Source organism: Arachis duranensis, unplaced genomic scaffold (assembly GCF_000817695.3).
Source record: "Arachis duranensis cultivar V14167 unplaced genomic scaffold, aradu.V14167.gnm2.J7QH unplaced_Scaffold_165934, whole genome shotgun sequence".
In the NCBI taxonomy this organism is placed as follows: domain Eukaryota; kingdom Viridiplantae; phylum Streptophyta; class Magnoliopsida; order Fabales; family Fabaceae; genus Arachis; species Arachis duranensis.
The window spans coordinates 3,475,569-3,498,448 of record NW_026264258.1 but is presented as its reverse complement, the minus strand read 5'-3'; the positions used below and the strand labels follow the sequence as shown (position 1 = coordinate 3,498,448).

At 32.9% G+C, this 22,880-nt stretch overlaps 4 protein-coding genes across 4 annotated transcripts in view; 2 read left to right on the top strand and 2 right to left on the bottom strand.

The window, feature by feature from the left end:
• Positions 1 to 2,624, bottom strand: part of LOC127743826 (50S ribosomal protein L19-2, chloroplastic-like) — a gene marked incomplete in the record, with an annotated part of 3,203 nt that extends 579 nt beyond the window's left edge. Inside the window, 5 exon segments of the mRNA XM_052255998.1 lie at positions 14 to 137; positions 849 to 982; positions 1,102 to 1,188; positions 2,033 to 2,401; positions 2,514 to 2,624. Coding sequence (XP_052111958.1) covers positions 29 to 137; positions 849 to 982; positions 1,102 to 1,188; positions 2,033 to 2,401; positions 2,514 to 2,537 — 723 coding nt within the window.
• Positions 2,625 to 3,778: 1,154 nt separating this feature from the next.
• On the top strand, positions 3,779 to 10,814 carry LOC127743940 (probable sugar phosphate/phosphate translocator At1g06470). The gene is made up of 13 exons (XM_052256184.1): positions 3,779 to 3,903; positions 4,639 to 5,514; positions 5,615 to 5,784; positions 6,372 to 6,457; positions 6,580 to 6,629; positions 6,863 to 6,930; positions 7,036 to 7,136; positions 7,352 to 7,364; positions 8,856 to 9,040; positions 9,371 to 9,457; positions 9,692 to 9,786; positions 9,927 to 10,078; positions 10,362 to 10,814. The coding sequence occupies exons 2-12, from the start codon at positions 4,982 to 4,984 to the stop codon at positions 10,045 to 10,047; spliced, it is 1,509 nt and encodes a 502-aa protein (XP_052112144.1). The 5' UTR covers positions 3,779 to 3,903; positions 4,639 to 4,981; the 3' UTR covers positions 10,048 to 10,078; positions 10,362 to 10,814.
• Positions 10,815 to 13,531: 2,717 nt separating this feature from the next.
• LOC107477567 (glucose-6-phosphate/phosphate translocator 1, chloroplastic) lies at positions 13,532 to 16,779 on the top strand. Its single transcript, XM_016097614.3, has 5 exons — positions 13,532 to 14,315; positions 14,754 to 14,979; positions 15,255 to 15,477; positions 15,763 to 15,976; positions 16,441 to 16,779. The coding sequence occupies exons 1-5, from the start codon at positions 13,794 to 13,796 to the stop codon at positions 16,450 to 16,452; spliced, it is 1,197 nt and encodes a 398-aa protein (XP_015953100.1). The 5' UTR covers positions 13,532 to 13,793; the 3' UTR covers positions 16,453 to 16,779.
• A 1,857-nt stretch (positions 16,780 to 18,636) lies between these two features.
• LOC107477556 (tryptophan synthase beta chain 1) lies at positions 18,637 to 22,599 on the bottom strand. The gene is made up of 5 exons (XM_016097602.3): positions 22,156 to 22,599; positions 21,148 to 21,504; positions 19,709 to 20,151; positions 19,528 to 19,622; positions 18,637 to 19,037 (listed from the first exon to the last, which is right to left on the bottom strand). The coding sequence occupies exons 1-5, from the start codon at positions 22,507 to 22,509 to the stop codon at positions 18,862 to 18,864; spliced, it is 1,425 nt and encodes a 474-aa protein (XP_015953088.1). The 5' UTR covers positions 22,510 to 22,599; the 3' UTR covers positions 18,637 to 18,861.
• Between the last annotated feature and the right edge of the window lie 281 nt (positions 22,600 to 22,880).

Here is a 22,880-nt window from a genome sequence, read left to right as displayed (position 1 = left end):
GTGATGAAATGCGGGTAGCATGCGTCCTTCATTTGAAAGTTGAGAGTCTGGGAAGCTTGTCCCTGAGATAGTACAATCTTGCTCTCCTAACTTTACGGTGGTTTATTACTTTGATTTCTTTGATGTTTGGTGAGTAACTGCGACAGTAAACATGTGAATCATAGGACAAGAAAAACACGGTAGGGCTTCTTCATAAGATAAAGATAGGAAAATTACATTGGCCTTAAGCATATATTGATAATTTGAGGAAATGAACCATTTCACTAAAGCTTCAATAGTCAAAATCAGAATTTATGCAGCAAAGCATTGCATATATTTATCAGTACACATGAGTATCACATGCTCCTTTCTTTTAGAGGAAAGTTAATATGACAACCCCACATTTTGAACATACATTCCCCATTCCAAATATTAGGATCACATTCTTAGTTTCTTATACACAGGAAGACAATAACTAAAACATGAAGACGTGCTTATGTAAGTGACTCCAATTGTAGCAAAAAATGAAGCCTAACATGCTTGTATGGACCCTAGAATGACGATATCTTCAATTACGATGATCTATGATCCTCTTCTTATTTCCTAACAGTTTACTTTCAAAAGGTGCATGGTAACAATTTCAAACTGTCTGACAGTACTAACACACCACCAATGTCACAATGTTAAGCATCAATTACATGGGAGTAACTGCTTCATTTTTACCCTCTATTCTTTTTTTTTTTTCAGGGATGCAGGGAAATGATAGCATAACTATTTCCTAGTGATATGTGGTGAACTTGGAATGCATCCAAGAGAAAATTAACTATTGCATATAGCATAAATGATCTCGGAGCAAGCGGGAAACTTACACTGGGAAGACTATCTCAACTCCCACACCAGCAATGATTCTTCGGATTCGAATGGTAGTGTGAATACCGGCATTCTGTTTTGATATTACAATACCTTTATAGGTGGACAACCTACGCTTATTCTCAGGAACCTCCTGTAGTTGGTCGAAAATAGATCATCGTCAGATTCAACTCAGCAGAAGTGGCTTGCTAAAGTTTACTTTAAAATAATCTTAAGAAAAAAAAAAAAAAAAAACCAACACCAACAGTATACCAATTTGATTTGCACAATGTCTCCAGTCCTAAGGTCTGGAGTTGGTCTCTCCTTGTCTGAAGCCTCAATTGCTCTTTGATTCAATATCTGCATGAACGACAGCATGCACTCTCAGATACATACTCGTTTCCATGTTGAAGGTGATATTACAAGTTACACAGACCTAGCTAGTGACAATACACCTATGCTTTTGAAACTTCAAAATAGAAACTATAAAAATGTATTCATTCCAACTTCCAACTTCAAAGATCAACCCTTCATCACCAAAATGGCAAAACGGGATCATTTTTCACATTGAACTAAAGTAACACTTATTTATGAGTACTCATTGTGTCTGAAATGTTACATACAATGTCAATGTGTCAAGGTGTACAGACAGTTTGAAACCAAACAATCACGCAAACAAGTGAATGCTCTTAAAACTGCAGAAAAGCAAAAGTCTTATGTGCTCCCAAATTACGAGAAAAAGTATTTCTATGTTCCATTAATCACTTGATCAGTTTCTGTCCTACCATTTTATTAAAAGACGACAAAAAAGAAGTCATGAAAATAAACTCGTGCCAACATCTCCACAAAATTACTTTTCCTCGGCTCCAAAAACATAAACACTATATTTACTCATACAAACACATTTTCCCAATCCTAGACAACCTATTGCAATAAAGGGATGAAGAACAGGATCCAAACTATCATAATCATGACTCCTTAATACTATGCCTTTTTCTTTGATGATTTTCTTAATCTCTATTCATAATTAAACTGTACAGCGGATAGTTATCTCTATCTGGAGGTAGTACCTAACATGCTGCAACATTGATGAATTTTTAAACAATGTGCACAATTAAAACTAGACAGTTACTTGAATCATTGTATACTAACAGTAGGAAACACAAACACATTACACAATGAGGTAATTAAATGACGAAATTACCCCCATAATGTCACCAAGCTTGACTCGAGGTTTTCTTGGAGGCTTGGGTTCCTCCTCCACCTGTTCTTCCACTCCTGCTTCAGCTTCGGCTTCCACTTCGGAAGAAGCCGAAGCTGCTTCTTCTCCTCCACCTTCGACATTATCATCCGAAGCAGCAGCGTCAGCACCTTCAGCATTGGAATCAGCTCTGGCTACAAAAGTAGCAGGCTTTGCAATGAGAGGAGCGCAACGCCATGAAACCGAGCTCGAAATCAATGGTGCGTTGCGACGAAAAGAAGGCACCATAGCAGAGAAACCTAACGGCTTGGATGGAAAACATTGATTAAGGTTGGTTTGCAGTATTGAAGAAGAACCAAGCATCATGGCCTGCTGCATATGGATTTTTTTTTTAAATTCACATTAAAAATTAATTCATGAATTGGTTAATTATATGATAAATAATTCGCAGGAAAAGAAAAAGAAAAAAGGAGATGGAAGGAACCTGAAGAACAACTTGGGAAGCCATGGTGTTCGATGAGGAAGAGATGGAACGGTAGCACTCTTATCTGCTTCTATCCATTTTTTTTTTCGTACGTGAAACTTTTTTAATCTTAATCTGGGCTTTATATTGGGCTTGCTCAAAATTTGTTTAGAAGGCTTTCGGCCCAACTATACAACAGTATCGACCTAAAACAAAGGAAAAAGTATCCAGGACCAAAAATATGACCAAAAAGTTCGGTACCAAGAAGATAAAAGTACAATATACACACAGAAAGAACTCATCATCTCTTGAATAAATAATGAAGATTTAAACCTCATTTTAAACAAAAAGTTTTCAAATTTCGGCTAATTGTTCTACTTATTGATGTGTTTATAAGCTAATAAATAATTAATCATTTTACTTAACAAAAAATACTCCTACAATAGAAAAAATAATTTACAAAACAAGATACATGAAAAAAAAAAGAGAGACAAACATCAAGAAAAAATGAAAGCAATTGGTTGTTGAATGGTCCTATTGAAGTGTGTTAGTTAGGACTTTAAGTTGGAATTGTAATTATGTTATTTAGTCATATTGAGTATTGATGACATTTTCAATTTCACTAAAAAAAATTAATGGCATTGCTAATACTCACACAAATTATAGTTTATTATCTAAAATTTTGAATGATAATAATATCACCTTAATTATATGTATATATAGAGGAAGGAGTTATTTAAAAACAAAAACAATAAATAAGTTATTGATTGTGAAAGTATCATATTCTTAAAGATGAAGAATAAGAATGAAAGAAGAAAGAGAAAGAAAGTAAGAGAGAGACAAGAAGGGAAATGTTTTAAAAAATGAGTTATATTAGCTGAATTGACTAATTTATTCTAGTGTATTGATATTTATATTGATATTTATAGTAAATAAGTTTTAACTATTTTTTATTAGATGTAACTGATTTAATTTTTTTTTAATTGATTTCTCTAACAAACTCTGATATATTATACATGTCTTATCATATGGCATCTCAATACTCTTAACTATATATATTTAAAAAAAGACAAATATATTTTAGCTTTTTAATTTGTTCATTAATTAAAAATATAAAAATATTTTCACTTTTTATAACACAAAATATTTAAGTTTATTTAAATAATTTATTTATTTTTATATATTTTAGATAGAAAACAAAAAGACTCAATTAAAAAATAAAAAATATTTTTATATTTTTAATTAATAAACAAATTAAAAAGTCAGGATCTATTTGTCTTTTTCTATCAATTTATCATTTCATTTACCGGTGTCTTTGAAACGCTTTTTAAGTCCTCTTAACATTTTGATCCATTTCCGTACCAAGTTTCAGATCCGAAGCACTCATAGTTCAGATCAGATCTTTCCCCAGGTTAGTTCCGTTCTCCATGAATACTTCAATGTAGCACTCTAGTTACAAAATTATACGGTCGGCGTCAACGAAAATATCTCTTTGATCTCAAACTTTCGATTTTTTTTACGAAGCTTCTTCGTTCGTAGATAACACGAGCTAAACTTTTGTCTAAAACGGTCTTCTGTTTTACTTCTCTCTCTTTTTTGTTGTTATTTTTTTTATAAAAATTATTTTGTTTTTCTTTTTTTGATAAAATTACTGGCCTTTTTTTTTCGAGCTTCTTGTTTGGTTAGCGCGAGCTGATTTTAGTTCTAGCGGATTTCTGAATAATTGTTGAATACCTGCAAAGAAAAGAAAAATCGTTACTTGCCTTTTTTTTGGGTCGATTTTGTTGAATATTTATTCGATGCTTTAGCTACTTTTAGGATTATAGCATGGCACGTTGGTTCTTAATCTTGGAACTGTTGGTAGTTGTGGTTTGGCAATGCATCTAGATGTTAAAAAAGCTAAATGAGTAGTTGAGTGGTTAAATATAACAAGAACAAGAACAAGAATATAGTTGAAATCATTAAGAAGAACTTGCATTCAAATGACTTATCCGCTGGCACATGTGTGATCTGTGATTTATAACCATGGGGAAGTGATTTGCTTCTATCTTAATCAAATTCCAAACTTTTAAAGAATTGTTTTTTCTTTTCATGTTTTCTTTATTGGAAACTTGTATTCAGATTTAATTTGAATATAATTTGGCAGATTAGGCGCCACCTCTGAAAATTTTGACTTGCACCTGAATCTGAAAAGTTGCCGTCATCGGTTTATAACCATAGAGCAGCTATCTAAGAGCTCTGCAGCTGTTGCTTCTGCTGGATTGGATTCGGAATATATCTCGGTATATACCAAGGGCGCATCTGCGCAAAGGCAGTCTTGATTTCACGAGTTAGATTATTGAGGCAGGGTTTATGCCTGAACAGAAGTTAATGCACTAGTTGTCTTTGCTCCCAAATGATCTTATGTTGGATTTGGTTGTAAGTGAAGATATTAAACAGATTTGTGTGGCATATCTACATTGTCATGGATATAACTAAATATACAGGAGATGGTACAGAGTGAATTTTCTTCAGAGGGGGTTGACTTCACCGAGGTCAATGACGTTAACAGTGGAAGCATAGGGTCTGGCTTTCGTCGAGAACCTTCATTTTCAGGATGGTGTGATGATAATGGAACAGTCCATTTGGAGCAGCAACTCAGGGATGAAGATGTTAGTTTAGAGGAAGACTCAGATTTTGAGTTGCCTTTTCCTCAAAAGAACGAGCAGCAAAGCATATTTTTTGACAGAGACAGACGCTTCCACCTGAAGTATCAGCAAAGGAGGAGTATGCAAAAGAATTTTACAGGTACCACCATGGATGTGGATTCAAGTTATCAGAGCGGTAATGGATCTGGAAAGTATGTGCCTTTTGATGTTGAAGACAACTCGGAAAGGGGGATGACTGGTGTTGACTCCTCTGTTCGTACGGTTGATACTGGATCTTTTGTAAAAGGCTCCAAAGATCCTATTTCTGCAGCAAATATCTTAAAGACATTGTTTTTTATACTTGTGTGGTACACTTTCAGTCTATTTTTGACCTTGTAAGTTCCTTGTTTATGCTTTGGTCTTCAGAAGCATTGCTACCTGCTTAGCGTATTTATATTCTTTTAACTTTATCTCTCATTCTAATATTTTGAATAGGTACAATAAAACTCTTTTAGGAGATCATATGGGAAAGTTCCCAGCTCCCTTTTTGATGAATACCATCCACTTTGCAATGCAAGCTATTTTAGCTAAATCTATCACCTGGTTTTGGTCTGAGAGATTTGAAGGCAGTGTTGTTATGTCTTGGAATGACTACTTCTGGAGAGGTATGATTCCAATTTCTTCCCCCATATTCTTTAATACATTTTGCTGACAATTTGTTGATTTATTATTCTTACAGCTGCCAAATGTTCTATGTCACTTAACTTTTCTTCATATTGCTTTAGCTTTGCAATGCTTAGTGGTTGTAGCTCTTCTGGACATCAATGTTAGATATTTAGCGTATGTTTGGCTGGAGGATAAAAAGGGGTAGAAATGATCACAAATGTGCTTTACCGTCCACCCAAACAGACCATAGTTTATTCTATTTGAATAGGCTTTTAGTTTCGTGGAACTTTGCTAGACTTTTATCATATGGACGCTCAGCTATGTTCACATGTTGAATAGATAACCTAATAATCAGTTATTTTTATTTGTTGATTTAAGTGCAACTTTTACACTCAAATGCACAAAATTTCTAACAATATGAATTGATCTTAGCAAAGGATGGTTGGAAGTGAGTCAAGTGACACTTCTGTTAATTTTACTTCCTCTCATCATCCACCTGAAAGCGCACTTTTTTTGGCAAATTTCTGCCATTATAATATTAACCTTTCTATCAACTAATGCCACAGATGGAATTTGCCTTTCACAGTTGTACCAACTGCTATTGGAACAGCGATGGATGTTAACCTGAGCAATGCATCTCTAGTTTTCATCTCTGTCACATTTGCTACAATGGTAAGTAGCATTTCTTTTCTTTTCATGTTAATTGAGATAAATGTCATTTTGAGTTTATTTTCCTGTTTTAATGGAAGTAATCATCCTTCCGGACCTTAATCGCATTCCTTTGCTCTTTTCAGTGTAAATCTGCTGCTCCAATTTTTCTACTTCTGTTTGCGTTTGCTTTCAGGTGAATTTCTTGTAATTACCTCTGTAAATTATGTGGTTATTTGAGGGAAAAGAAAATAAATCTTAAGGAGCTTCTCCAAGAAAATTTGTGGGAGTATTATGGAAAGTAAATATTATTCTTGAGAGATCTCAAGTGACGTACTTCAGATAAAAACGCGCTCAGCTATATATATAATTTCATGTATATAACATTATAATCTTACCTAACATTTAAATGTAAATATATGTTGGAAGGTTGGAGACACCAAGCTTTAAACTATCAGGCATCATCATGGTCATCTCCATTGGGATACTATTAACAGGTACAAATGAGGCCCTTCATTTTTCATGAATCATGATGATAATTTAATATTTTAATATGTATCTCAAACCTTGCATTTGGATTTTTTTTCTTTGGTATAATGCAGTCGCAAAAGAAACAGAGTTTGAATTATTTGGATTCATACTTGTCATGCTTGCTGCTGTTATGTCTGGCTTCCGCTGGTGCATGACTCAGATTCTTTTGCAGGTATTATGTTTGGATTTCATTTTTTCTATATTATACTTTTTCTACAGATGCATTATACCTGTATTACCAACACACAATTGCACTTGCACACGCGTGTTCCTTTTTTTTATTTTTACCATTCTTTATAACCTAAACAATGCTGCTTCATGTTTTCCGGGTTTGGACCTGATTTTTCATTCTCATCCTGCGTGTTGAACTGCAAAACCAATTGACAGAAAGAATCCTATGGTAAGTTCTGTGAATTTTGCATGCAATAATTTGTGGGAAATATTTACTCTTCTAAGGTTTACTGTTTACATGATAGTGGCTCACTAGTCTGGATTAAAATGATTGATATTTACATATTCATTTTTGCTTTTGGTCAATCAATCCATAAATCCCAGTATGTGAATGATCCTGATAGATTCAGCAGCTAGCAGAATTGATAAGCTTTGTTGAAGAACTAGGGAATAATAGGGATTGCAAATCACAGTCCCTATAGGAATACACGGTTGGAACTACCAACTATGGAGGGAGCTCAGCCTCTCCAATTCTAATAGATTTAACAGAAAAATTCACAAAACTGAAAACTAACTAGTTAACTAGTATTTTTAGGCAGCCGCTAGGACTAAGACTACTACCCTCATGCCTGTTAGGTTAGCTCAAAAGGAACAAACAGCCAAATAATGCCAGCAAGTAGAACTACTTGCCTCTCTTCTTGTAAACTAAACCAAGCTTGTTTGGGGTCACCCTATCAGATCCTAGGAGTATAATAAACATAAATTAAACGTTAGTTGTGGATGTGAATACTTGTCAAGGAAACAATATATTTCTTTTGAAGAGTTTGGGTTAAAAATATTTTTTATTCCTGTATACAACAGTATATTTACTTTTGTACACATCATCAACAACAACAAAAAAAACAATAATAATGGAGATGCAGGGGATCAAACCCTGTACCTCTTGAATGCAAAGCGAGCGCTCTACCATTTGAGCTACATCCCAAATACATGATGCGCATGCTTAAAAAATTTTAATTTAGTTCTTATTACCAAATACCAACTACCAAGCCTTGTTCAACTAGGTGGCCTTAGCTAATTTAATTGTTATAACACCCGAACCTCAACATGGTTTGTTAAAGTTATAAAAAGGTGAAGTTTAAGGACCAAATTGAAAATTAATCTGATGTGTCACCAAAGATAATTATTTGTTCCTTGTGAAATTCAGTATTAGTTTGCTATTGATACATGACACATATTATCGTTTTGATTCCTATACCTCTTGTGAATTTATGCCATGCCTGCTGTATTATAACAGCAACAAACAACAGGGATAAAATGGGAACCTTAAAACTTTTTTAATGTGTGTAGGGATTAAATTAAAAATGAGGATCACGTATAAAGACTATTTTTAACAAAGTTGGAAAGGGAAAACAATATAAAATTGGAGCATCAGGAATCCTCTTTAACTTCAAAATAAATAAATAAATGTTCCTGTAGAGACTAGAGAGCACAGGGCACTTTAAATCCAAGCACTTCATGTGGACTTTGGAGGTCTTAAATATAGATGGATATTGTTTATTTGAAGACTCAGTGAGCTAACTCTGAATTCCATGTTCTAGTGCACGCTTGTTAATGTTTCACTTGATCCTCCCTTGAATTTCCTCCACCTAAATATTTATCAATGCTGTCATATTTTAGCAAAAAAATTATTTACCTTTCCAGATGATACTGATTTCAGGTCTAAAAAATCCGCTTACCCTGATGAGCTACGTAGCTCCAGTCATGGCAATGCTTACTGCAATTCTTTCGCTTGCATTAGATCCATGGGATAAATTCCGAGAAAACCAGTACTTTGATAATTCATGGCACATAACACGAACTTGCTTGCTGTTGCTTTTTGGTGGTGCACTTGCCTTTTTTATGGTAGGCTTATATATTCCCTTTAAGATGCATACCCGGCTCCCCTCTGTTTCTAGATCATACATTGACTTCCCTTGAAATTTTGGTAATAATATGTACCAAATGCCTCTAATGGGAGGTCAACGTCACCTGGACAAAAAGAGGAGATCAGGTTGAATTGTACCGAACTCAAGGGAGGTAAGTGTAACTTTCTGAGTTTTATTGATGTTAGTTAATGCTTGACTTGTTTCTGGTTTGACATGTCTTAGAACAGATTTTATTTATTTACAGACATTAGTTAATGTTAGCGACTGATCTTTCCTACATTTGGATATTTTATTTCTTGTTGCGTAGGTGCTAACAGAATATGTTTTGGTCTCGGTAACTAGTGCTGTCACAGTCACAATAGCGGGGGTTGTAAAGGAGGCTGTCACCATATTGGTATCAATCCTTTCGATGACTTTGTTCACTGATATAATTATCCAGTTGCATCCCCTGTTCTTTTTGGCTCAGATTTCTAGACTACGTTTACTATGTGATATTCTACTTGTATAGCTGAACTATATAGCTTAAATGCATATTTGTATCTATAAACTTTTCACATCAAGGTTGCTGATTATACATTATACATCTACTTGAACTTAAATCTTATGTGTTCTTTCTGTTCATATGTAGGTTGCAGTATTGTACTTTCATGATGAATTTACTTGGTTGAAAGGATTTGGTCTATTCATTATCATCGTTGGCGTCAGTTTATTCAATTGGTACAAGTAAGTCATGAACCGATGTATATTTCAAGTGACAGTTCCTAACATGCAGTTGTTTTATGTTGTTTAACTAAGCCAGCTGATTTAACAAAGGGATAAAAATGTTTTTCTTATTTTTTTCCCCCTTTTATTTTTCGTTTCAGATACCAGAAGCTTCAGAAGGGGCATACAAGTGAGAATGGTGTGTCAGAGCATCTTGCAACAGATTCTGCTGCCAAATATGTTATTCTTGAGGAGATGGATGAACATGGTGATGCCATTTAAGACCTTGATGCAACAAATGACCCAGAACCAAGTAAGTCTTTCATTGGGTGCAAGATAAAATATGCAATGTTTAATCCCTTCATTTATATATTTACAAGTGCACTAACGAGTTTAATTTTGATGCACATTATAAAGAGGTTTAAATAGTCATCTAATCAAATTCATGCATTTAGATTACTTTTTAAGGTAGTAGGTCTAAACTCTTTTATACTAACCATGCATGAAAATTAAATTCTTTTCTAAATGTCACGTGTGTACTTAGTCACATTACTATTTACTGAAGTTGGTGTTTCTAAATTTTGTGCATATCGAAGCCTCAAATTCTGAAGAACAAAGGGAGCAAAATTATCCTTCTGCGACTTGCATGTTGGCTAGCAAGGTCTTATATTTTCAGATCTCAGATAGCCATGATGTCCCTTGTTGGAATTTTGATGTTAATTTTCTTTTGAGCGTTTATGAAATTGAGAAAAATATTTCAAGCTATAGTTGCCAAGATGGTACCAATACCAAATCCAATCTTTGTTGTATTCTGGTTGAATATGTGAATAATCAGATTTCGGCATTCTTTGGAGTGTATAAGATATAAATGAGATCACAACAGATTGGAATAGATGATTTTTTTTTTCAGGATTGTATAGAAATCATTTCTCATGATGATGATGGTTATTTTGCATGTATAATAACGATATATACTATATGCAGTTAATAATTTCTTATCAACGTGGAAGGTAGTGCCCATGAGGCCATGACTACAACTTCTCAAATAAGTGTTACTTGTAAATATATTTGGACCCAAATAGATAATACTAATTATCTCCTTTTCATAATTAATTGATACCTAAACTATACAAAGGGAGTTAGAATAAATAAAAGAAAGGGTACAACAAAAAGAAAAAGTTAATATTTGTATATTATATATATTATAGAAGTTTGAGTAATGTCAACAAGATTGTTAAAAAAAAAAACGTGGTATATATCCACCACGGAAGTTAATTGAAAAGTTAACAATTGAGAGTAGTTGAATGATAATTTAGTCAAATTTATTAAATTATTTAACGATATTTAACTATTAACTTTATACGAAATTATCACTGAGTTATGGTTGATGTACATAGTCACTTTATTTTATTTTATTCATTTATTTTTTGTGTGAGCAAATAGGGTTAAGGGAAAAGGCGTTAACAAGGCTTACTTCATGCTAATGGTTAGTTTATTCCTTCTTTTTGGAAGGGACGCTGTGTAGTGTGTAGCTTCTCTCAGCAATTTTTATTTACTTTTTCGGTAACATGAAACTTGCTAGTAGATAAATATCTCATTTCAAGGTCAAATTAATAATACGATCTCCAATCAGCTTAGTGTCAATAAATATGCATAAAACTTAGGTTAATAGTTAATACCATATTATTGTAGGCAATTGAAGTAAGTGGCATTGGTTACACTTTTGATATGATTTCTGAAACCGAGAATTTTTTTTGTTTTTAGGATTTAAGCTTTCAATTGCAAATAAATTTCACTTAAAAGTCAAAATTATTTAACAGATCTTTGTTACAATGACTTAACTTCAATCGGGTATTGTAGCCCTTTTATCCGTACTTTATTAAACTATGAAAAAAAATTTAAGTATATTAATACACTGATATTTTAGTGAATTTTAATCGTTAATTTTAATTATAAAAAATATATAATATATATATATATATAATTAAGATTAACAGTTAAAATTTACTGAAATATTGATGTACCAGTATATTTAAAAGTTTTCCTAAACTATATACACCTTAAAATATGTAACAACTCCTTAAACTATATGCTATTATTGTGTTGTTTACAGAAATGGGGGAGAAGAACATCATTTTTTTTTTAATTAAACTCCCGTTTCTCGTATCGAGAATGGATATTCCTTTTCTTGTTGAGGGAGAACAAGGATATTCCTTCGGACAAATGTGTTTTTTTACTCACGTATAATTTAACATTTAATGATAATGACAAAAAATATCGTCAAAATTTATATTATTTAATATTTGTTAATTGTTATAATAAATTAATAAATATTAAATAAGAAAGTTTTGGTTAATTTTGACTAATTTTTTTATTAAATATTTTTTATAATTTAATTAAGAAAATGTTAAACTAAACTTCTACTAAAAAAATTGGATTAAAATACCATAATCTTACCAACCGAATTAAGTGCACCACCTTATGAATTGCCCAAATTTCATTGGTACATAGAAATAGAAATCGTATATCGTATCTTAAAATTAAAATTGAGTTATATTACATTTATATTAATTAATAAAATATTTCAGCCATTAACCTCTACTTTTTATTTACCAAAAATTAATGAGTCAAATATTAAGGATCATTTTGATACATGTATTTATTTTGTGTCTTTTATGTTTTCAATATTTTGTCAAAAAAAAAATGAATTAAAAAATAAAAACCAAACAAATTTTTAAGAAAGAGCACGTGAGATTTGTTATTGGTGTTTGTGTGTTAGGGACTTTGATTTCATTTTGGACTGAGATTTCAAAGACATTGGCTTTGTTAATTTCAAACCAAACACAACATCACGCCTCAGCTACCAACCTCCCTAACACCAATTTGTTGTTCATTGACCATGTTAACCTTCAAATAATACTTTTTTCTTTTATCAAAATAAAAATTCCTTCAAAACAAAAAAATTATATAATGGAGTGATTTTTCTGAACTAAGAGAGAAAATAAATTGCAATTAATAATTTATAAGTATATTATTATTATTAACTATTTTTGGATTTAAATCATTAATTTTACGAGAAATGATAGGAATTAGTTACTATTAAGGATTAAGGATTTTTTAGAAAAAAAAAAACAAAAATATAATTTGTAAGTATAATCTTATATAGTATATTTTAGGGGTGTCTGCGGATCGGATATAGCCGAAAATTCGATTCGATCCGCACAATTTCCATCGGATCGGATCGGATATAATATCCGCATTTTTTAGTGCCGGATCCGATCCGATCCGCATATCGGATATATCCGCATAATTAAACTTTCTCTTTTTAATCATATTTCAATGTAAAAAAATTTCAATAAAAATATTTCTTTCATACTTTTAAACTTATTTATTCCTAAATTATTTTTAATTAAATTCTTTCTAAATAACAAAAAATAAAATAATACAATATATGAATAATAATTACTAACTAAAACATATAAACAAATAAATATAATAACAAACATATATATATTTATTTTATAATTATTATTGTGAGGATCTGCGGATCCGCGGATCGGATACGCAGATGTAGAGCAGATATCCGTGATCCGATCCGATCAATTTACGGATCAGATCGTATCCGCAATTTTCGGATCGGAATAAATATTACTTAATTATTATTTTTATTATTAAAAAAGGTATTATTCATTATTTCCCTAAATTACTGTTTTTCTTTCCAAATTAAAAACCTATTAATTTTTCAACAATGCTAATTGTGTAGCTGCTCTTGTTTTCTCGTCTTTCCAGTGATTTGGTTTCACATTAAGCCCTTCAAGATCTCAGAGGTCAAAGGGCCATAACAATCGAAGCTCCTAAAACTAAAAGAGACATTCTCAATTCTCATTTATATATAAACCCTGACACTCATAATAGGGTGTCTCCAATTCTTTTTTTGTTTCCTTCTTTTTTTCCTTAAATTCTCAGCACCCCATTAAGATTCCCGTCAGAAAGTTTTGATTTTTAATCTTAATTTTTAATTAACGAGAATGATTTGCTCTTTGAGACAACCTAGTATAGGGATCACTGGTTCTGATGTTGTGTTGAGGCAAAAACACGCAACCCCATTTCAAGCATGTTCATTTTTACCTCCTTTGTCATTGAAGAAAAAACCCCAGAAACATGTTGTTTCGGTGAACAAACCACTGCACGTTGCTTCTGTTAGTGTTGGGAATTTTGGGTCAGTGAAGGAATTTGAGGGTTTTGGAAAGAGAGAGAGCGATGATTTGGTGAAGTGTGGTGCATATGAGGCAGATAGATCAGAGATTGAAGCAGCTGGTCCATCAGAGGCTGCAAAGAAGGTGAAGATTGGGATATACTTTGCAACATGGTGGGCTTTGAATGTTGTGTTCAATATATATAACAAGAAGGTGTTGAATGCATACCCTTACCCTTGGCTCACATCAACACTTTCACTTGCTTGTGGCTCTCTCATGATGTTGATCTCTTGGGCCACAGGGATTGCTGAAGCCCCTAAGACTGATCTTGAGTTTTGGAAGACTTTGTTACCTGTAAGATGTTTTTGATTTCATTTTCTTTGTTTGTTTGTTTGTTTGTTTTGTTTGTTTAGAAAAATGAATTGATAGCTTTGTTTTTGTTTGCTCTATGTGCTTTTTGATTGATGTGAGGGAAAATAAGTAATAAAGTAGAGGAAATTATGTTCATTCACAACATGCAGCTGAAATTAAGTTGAGTTTAATATGATAGCTTTGTTTTTGTTTGCTTTCATGTCCTTTTTGATTGATGTGAGGGAAAGTAGATAGTAAAGTAAAGAAAATTTATGTTCATTCACAACATGCAGCTGAATTAAGTTGAGTTTAATATGAGATTTTGTTTTATTGATTAGCAAATTTAAAAGGCCTTGGCTTTTGTCCTTTTTACATATTTTGTGTATCATTTTGAATGCATGGAAGTAGATGGTTAACTGATCTTTGATGGTTTTCCTTCAGGTTGCTGTTGCACACACAATAGGACATGTCGCGGCGACTGTTAGTATGTCGAAAGTTGCAGTGTCTTTTACACATATCATCAAGAGTGGTGAACCTGCATTTAGTGTCTTGGTTTCCAGATTTCTCCTTGGTGAGACCTTTCCCGTGCCGGTCTATCTATCTTTGATTCCAATTATTGGTGGATGTGCACTTGCCGCTGTTACCGAGCTCAATTTCAATATGACTGGTAACGAGAGATTTTCTTTGGAAGAACATTTTGCTAGCTACATTCTATTTCTTTGTCTAGTTGTTGAGAACAACAATAAGACTAATATAGTATAGGACAAAGAAATGGACTTTAACTTCGAAATTTGACCCGATAAGAAGCAAATGTATTTAACTAAATTTGGTTATGATGATATTCACTTGTTTTCAGTTCTTGCTTTGGTTAATTATGCATTTAGAAGAGGTTGTTTGTGCAATATTCTGCTCACTTTGGTTTTGATGAATCTTTTCTTTCAGGTTTCATGGGGGCTATGATATCAAATTTGGCATTTGTGTTCCGTAATATCTTTTCGAAGAAGGGCATGAAAGGAAATTCTGTCAGTGGAATGAATTACTACGCATGCTTATCTATTTTATCCCTTGCACTTCTCACACCATTCGCAATAGCCGTCGAAGGGCCACAGATGTGGGCAGCTGGATGGCAAATAGCACTCTCTCAAATTGGACCCCAATTCATATGGTAATTACATCACTCTAGCTTAGTTTTCTTTAGATATGTTAGTTTGCACAATAATGCATTTAGCTTATCTTTGATCTTGCGTCTTATTTGTAACTAAAGATAAACGAATAAATTTGTAATGCAAATAAGTATGATGGTAGTGTATCTCATTAATGCATATAAGGTTTTCGATCTTCCAGTGATTTCTTGAGTATTCGTTTTTCATTGAATTGTCTTTTTATTCTAAAATCTTCTTCACTTCTCTTCTTGTGGTTAAAATGTGTGGCTGATAATTGTATACAATAGGTGGGTAGTAGCTCAAAGTGTGTTCTACCATCTGTACAACCAAGTGTCATACATGTCTTTGGATGAGATCTCGCCCTTGACATTTAGCATTGGAAACACCATGAAACGTATTTCAGTCATAGTTTCTTCCATCATTATCTTCCATACACCAGTTCAACCTGTCAATGCTCTTGGAGCTGCGATAGCTGTCCTCGGAACCTTCTTATATTCACAGGTATTTTTATCTGTTATTCTTTTGTTGTAAAATTATGGGTGATGCACCTTGAATTTCTTGCCTTGTACTATTTTGAAGCTTTGTGATTGTTTTATTAGTAGTTGGACTTTGAATTTCTACCTAACTCCTATTTGTGTAATTTTCAGTCTTTCAATCCAACCTACTTTCATTTACATCAAGTCAATTTTAACCTAAGTTAGTTTACCTTTAGAGCTTTTCCACCAAATATAAGAGAATATGCTTTGGCCTTTGGAGCATCTATGATATATTAAAAGTAGTTGACATGTGGGGCCTTGGAAAATAATGAAAAAAGAAGAAGAGAGAAAAAGAATGGTGGTGACCATAAATAAATAGAATATTGACTAAGATTACATGTTTGGGTTAGATTATACCTAACATTCTCTTGGAAAATAATAATTTTGTTTAGTGGGTATTCTTATTCTTCTCATTCTATTTTTTTCCAGGCAAAACAATAGACTTGTGGGACGAAAAATTTCTGAGGATTTGTTTGTTATTGTTGATCATGCTCAATTTCTCAGCTGGAGACAGAAGTTTGATTTCGGAATATGAATTTTTGCAAGACTAGGATGATCTAGTTGTGAGCCCATCTTTGTAGATAATAAAAATAAGAATATTTGTTAAGGAAACACCACGAATTAGTAGTTCTTCTCTTTGTAATTTTGTTTCCTAATTTTGAAAATGCCAAGGAGTGGAAGAAATAAAATGTTCATATTCTTGAGGATGGTTTCTCAAAACAATGTTTTATGAGAAGAAGCATCAATAATTATGATGAGTATGATCAATTTGATGGTGTTTTTTATAATTTGAGTTTTCATTAAAGTTAGGTAATGCTTAGAATTTAAAAATGCATTTTGAGCTTTCCATTTTGTATGTTTCTTGACCTTTACTTGTGACTTGAGCTTTCAGCTTTGTGCAATGAGAAAGTGATTCTCTACCTTTCAAAAGGACATATTCCACCTTATGCTAGTGAATACTAAAATTAACTACTAGTATAAAATACATGTTAAAATATAAAATATACATTTAAATTGAGTTAAATAAGACATGTATTTGTACAATGGTGGTTGATTTTAATGCACAAATAGCATTTTTGATAATTTTATTAGCAGATTATTAACTATGAAAAGTTGATCTCTTAACAAATTTGACTATACAAATAACAAAAACAAATTTGTGGCTTTATCAAAAGTTAAAAAAGAAAAAAGAAACTTTTTTTTAGGATTAGAGTGTGATATGAACATATAAATAAAGACAACTAATAAGTTATGTAGGAAGAAATATTATCAACACTTTTTTTTCACATATGTATTTATACACAAATACGATTTTGGTATACAAATAACATTTTTATTCTTCAATATATTCAACCAACCATCTAAGCTAAACCTAACAAAATAAAAATACGTTAGGCGGATTGGGATTTAAGCATCCTTTATCACAACAAATTGACCACTTTGCTTAACTAGAATGAAAGCATAAAATTGTGCACATTCATATACTTTGATTAGAATTTTCCTCAAAAGAATAAGGAGAGAAAAAAATTTGTTCAAGAGTGTGAAAGGAGAGGGGTGAACCAGTTCAGCAGAGATTAAGATGTTGCATCCACAAAGGAATTTCCATGAGATTTTGTAGGCAGTTGGACAAACAGCAACAGATATGCATGGAGCTAGTAACCAAAACTTGTGTCAAATAGTCATCTATAAAACATGATTCTTTCATATTCATGAAAGAGTGATGCTATTTGAATCCTTTTCTATTTTTATTTTCAGTATTCTGTGAAGGAAAAATTGAAAATAGTGAAAACAGATGGGATTAAATACAAATTACGATAAATTGGACAATTAAAAAGAGTTTCTTTTTGCAAAATCTTGGCTATTGGTTGAGTGTAAAAAGAAGTGGAGAAAATAAGAGAAGATGTAAGGGTATGCATGTATATATGCATGGTTGCTCACTTCACATGAGCATGAAAGAGTTTTCACAAGCTATTCTTTTAAGAGATTCCAAACTGTTTTCCACAAAACTCAACCATGCCAAGCATGGATAGGAATGAATCATTTGTAAGAGGAAATAGAAGTGTGTGAATTCATTTCAGCTAAAATTATTGTGAGTGCCTATGGTTTATATGGGAATTTGTTGTGGATGATTATTTAGAGGTTGAGTTGAACCTCCCAAGGAAATTTTTTTGTTGTAGATAAGGTTTCAATCAGTACTAGCCAGAAAATAACATATTTATCTGCAAAAAAATTCCTAATTAATTTGGAACACAAATTTTCTCAATTCATGGAATGGTCCTGCAGTTTTGGTGACTATTTTCTTGTTGAGAAAATTGGGAAAATAGTTAGTATTAAGCATTTCTATCACATGGGGAAAAAGGGATATTTATAATTAATTTTGAAAATTAAAAAGATATAGAAACAAACCATTGTTTTTCTCACATGATGTTCAAACATATCTCAATATAATTTCACCAAACATGATAAATGAGTTCACTGAGTTTGCACCCCATAGACAAGGTTGTTTAACCCTTTAGCTCCCAAAAAATTGAGTTTAATTATGTGCTATGAAGATCTATTTTACACCATTTTCCAACCTTATATGCTGATATCAAATTCATCAAATGATTCAATGGTATAAGAACATTCAGAAGAGTCCATGAAAGACTTTGATTGCATCTAACATTAAAAGTAGTTCATTACACACATTATAGCCATAGTCCTATGATGAAAATATATAGATATATATGAACGTTTTTAACTATAACTTGGATTTAACGAGAAAATTGAACCAATTCAATAACTATAAGTATGAAAAATGAAGCCCATTTCAGAAGCTAAACCATTGGTCTACAGAACATCGCGACGCTTTCAAACCTTCAAGTACTTGATGGCGGTATGAACATCCTTGTCACCTCTGCCACTGAAGTTGACCACAACTTTGGCGCCATTAGGAAGAGTTGGACACACTTTCTCCAAATAGGCCAAAGCATGAGATGTCTCTAGAGCCGGAATTATGCCTTCGAGACGCGAAACTCTCTTGAAAGCTACAAACAAAAAGCATCCAAAGGTAAGATACTAAAACAATATTTAACAACAATAACATCTAACCATACAATCAATTTTCTATGTTAGAAAGAATGAGAGAGAACTGGAGAGGGAGTAGAAATCAAGAATATTGTTTGTATAAGAAATAGAGGTTGTAAGATCACTGTGAAGTCGTCAAGCTCGAGAATAATTTCAAGTAAATATAGATAAAAACAATAAGAATATAAACTATTTACCAAAATCATGTTGATATTGATATAAACTGCTTAGGACACATCATTATAGGCAAGTCAAGATTACTGAAATAATCATAATAATATGTTCGGAACAAGTGTCTGAAAAATGAATCAGCATTCTCATGAAATAATTTCAACTAATGAACTAACTATCATAGTGTAAGCCAAAGCAAACGGGGAAAGAGAGAAATATTTTTCATACATAGTTGTGTAACAATTTGTTGGGTGAAGCAAGAAGCTCATGCTATCATACCTTCTAGTGCTTCTTCATCAGTGATGCTATAATATTCAGCGCGCCCGATATCTTTCAAAAAGCTATGTTCCGGTCCTACACCAGGGTAGTCCAAGCTGCACAGAATATTTTCAAGACATGATTACACAAATCTGAGTCAACATAAGGAAACTTATAACACGATATGGGTCAAATGAATTACCCTGCACTAATTGAGTGCGGCTCGACAATTTGTCCATCATCATCCTGCAGCAGATAACTCATAGCTCCATGCAGAACCCCAACTTCTCCCTTTGTTAATGTCGCAGCATGCTTGCCACTGTCCAAGCCAAATCCAGCAGCTTCCACGCCAATTAGTCTAACGTCTTTGTCATCGACAAATTCATGGAAAAGTCCCATGGCATTTGAACCTCCTCCGACACATGCAATCAGAACATCCGGTTTCCCTCCCCATTTTTCCAACGCTTGTTTTCTGGTTTCCTTGCCAATCACGGCATGGAACTCTCTTACCATCATTGGATATGGATGCGGCCCAGCAACCGAACCCAAAATATAATGAGTTGTCTCCACATTTGTCACCCAATCCCTTATAGCCTCTGATGTAGCATCCTTAAGTGTGGCAGTTCCAGAATGAACCGGTCTCACCTGTATTACATGATATACTATTAAAATAAAGCCAACGAATCAATTGCGTTTTCAAATGTACATCGATCTTACATTCAATACATAGCAACAAAAGTATGGACACATTATGCTCACATCACAACACCTTACCGAATGAAAACAGTGCAATGTATCAATCATAACTTTTTCTTTCTTCGTAAATGATTTGACACAGCATCTAAATCTATTATTATTCAAATCTAGTTAATTATAATAATATGGGGTTGAAGCTTTTTCTTTGCTTACAGAATTCTCATTTCACTTTCTTGCCATGCCACATCATGCATCCATTAATGTCAATACAAAAAATCATCTCCAGAACAGGCATATATCAGGAGTAAAATTTTATCAAGAACAAAGTCATGAACATCGACAAGCTAGTTTAATTTTCGTTCAAATTCAGCAGCAACTTCAGCCAATTTGCAAAAAGTTCATCGGCACATTAGGAACAACTGTCTTTTCATGCATAAATAATTATAAATGCTATATCAGAAAATCTTTACATCAAGGTCTAAAATTTGATATGCAAAAAAGATACCTGATTTTCACATGATAAAATTAGTTCAGCTTATGATTGCAATTATGTAGCTAAATAGAAGAGTATTTTATCCAGAGTCAAGTTCTAAAGATGAAATAAGTCAACCCTGAAATGATATTATCACAAGAATCAAGATATATATAAACAGATTGGAAGCCATTCATCAGAAATGCAAAAATACAAACGCACAATTCATATATGATATAGAGAACAATTAACACAAGCACATTTTTGTCTTCAGCAGACAATCATTCTATTCATACAAAGTCATGGAGAACAATAAACACAAGAACATCATACTCTAACAAGAAGAAATCTTTTTGTATCCTATGCATTTTCATCAAACGAGGAAATCTCTAAGAACAGGGTATCTTTCCCAGAGAATAGAACATAGGATATATCAAACTGAATTAATGAAACAACAGTAACAACTAATATACCTCAGCACCGAGAAGACGCATTCTGAAGACATTCAGAGCCTGCCTTTCCATGTCCTGTGCCCCCATATAAACAATGCACTCCAAACCAAATCGAGCGCATACAGTAGCAGTTGCGACACCATGCTGGCCAGCTCCAGTTTCAGCAATAATTCGTTTTTTCCCCAAACACTTGGCAAGCAAAGCTTGAGCAACAGCATTATTGATCTTATGAGCACCAGTGTGATTAAGATCTTCCCTCTTTAGGTAAATCTGAGGCCCTTCACCATTCGCCCTCTTATAATGCTCTGTCAACCTTTCTGCAAAATAAAGAGGACTCTCTCGACCAACATAATCTCTAAGAATACCAGCCAGCTCTTTCTGCAATTTAAAATATCAACCTCATAAGATTTCCATTATATCTCTTATAGGAAATTAAACTGTGCTTGTTGAAGAGACAAAGAAAGATTTTTTTCTCTCTCTCTCAGTGGAGTTCCAAGTGCATAGTTCTATTTGGAATCGAAGAAACCAAAACCTAGATTTATTAAGGAATAATTGATATTCATACCCTTTCAAATTGGCAGAAAAATAGTCAAATGCCAAAATTTGAAGAAACATCAGAAAGGAAAAGGAAAAGAAACAATTAAGATAGCACTTTAAAACATTAAAACATAGCTCTACCATCAGTGCCACATTCCAACAAGCACCTTGTGTGCAAAATTTAAAAATAATAATAAAAAAGATAAAAACACTATAACACTCCATCAGTTTCAAAATATCTGCCACTTTGGAATTTTGGTACATTCAAAACTCCATGTATCTTAATATAATTCATATCCAGAATTTCAGATACATTAAGTTATCAATGTACCAAAAACAAGTTATCAGCATAATCCCACCTTGAAAAATAAGAAGCATCTGTAACTAAATCCAATGAAACAACATCACAGTACATAAAAAATCAAACAAACCAATAAATGGTATTTCATATGCAAACCAAATAACAAAAAAATCATCAACAGAAAAAACAACCTGAAAATCTTCATCAGCAGAAAGGGAATGAAATGCAGCCTCAAGCTCGGTGAGGGCATTGATTAGAGTCTCAGGGACATATTTCCCACCAAACTTTCCAAACCTCCCAAGGGAATCCGGTCTCTGAAAGAGAACTGACCCATTAGAGAGCTTTGACTGCTCCTCCAATGGCAGAACAGAAGGGTCCCTGGTGAGAGAGCAAGAGATATAAGAGGAGGTTTTGGAACCTGAAGCTGAAGAAGAAGAAGAGAAAGATGCAAACTTTGAAAAGTTTAAGGTGGAATGGGAAGTGGGTTGTGATTCTCTGGTAATGGGAAACAACCTTGAAGAAGAGCTTGTGATGGAGGAAGCCATGGTTTTGAAGGTTTTCTGAGAACTGAGAATGGTTTTTTGGGTATTTGGAATTTATATATGGTTTGTGTGAGATTTGATGATTTTGTATGTAATGGAGAGCCATGGACCATGGTCAGAGGCATATATAATAACAAAATTAATTAACTTTCTAATTTCTACATCACAATTTATTTACCTTTTTTTTTAGAATCAATATTACACAAATGCCTTAAAATAAAATGGTTTATATATATGTTTGATTTTACTTCTATAAATCAACTAAATTCGATTTATGTTTTTACTATATATGTTATATCAATAATAAATCGAATTAATTAGATTCGATTTATTTCTGCAGTATATACATATAAATCAAATCAATAGTATTGATA

Excerpts from the sequence above, each read along its gene's own strand:
- LOC127743940 (XM_052256184.1), top strand. The coding sequence starts at position 4,982 with ATGGTACAGAGTGAATTTTCTTCAGAGGGGGTTGACTTCACCGAGGTC. Across the intron at positions 5,515-5,614 it reads TTCAGTCTATTTTTGACCTT|GTACAATAAAACTCTTTTAG; the intron begins GTAAGTTCCTTG and ends TATTTTGAATAG. Across the intron at positions 5,785-6,371 it reads GAATGACTACTTCTGGAGAG|TTGTACCAACTGCTATTGGA; the intron begins GTATGATTCCAA and ends TGCCTTTCACAG.
- LOC107477567 (XM_016097614.3), top strand. The coding sequence starts at position 13,794 with ATGATTTGCTCTTTGAGACAACCTAGTATAGGGATCACTGGTTCTGAT. Across the intron at positions 14,316-14,753 it reads TTTGGAAGACTTTGTTACCT|GTTGCTGTTGCACACACAAT; the intron begins GTAAGATGTTTT and ends GTTTTCCTTCAG. Across the intron at positions 14,980-15,254 it reads GCTCAATTTCAATATGACTG|GTTTCATGGGGGCTATGATA; the intron begins GTAACGAGAGAT and ends CTTTTCTTTCAG.
- LOC107477556 (XM_016097602.3), bottom strand. The coding sequence starts at position 22,509 with ATGGCTTCCTCCATCACAAGCTCTTCTTCAAGGTTGTTTCCCATTACC. Across the intron at positions 19,623-19,708 it reads CCGCACTCAATTAGTGCAGG|CTTGGACTACCCTGGTGTAG; the intron begins GTAATTCATTTG and ends TATTCTGTGCAG. Across the intron at positions 19,038-19,527 it reads TGATGAAGAAGCACTAGAAG|CTTTCAAGAGAGTTTCGCGT; the intron begins GTATGATAGCAT and ends TTTTGTTTGTAG.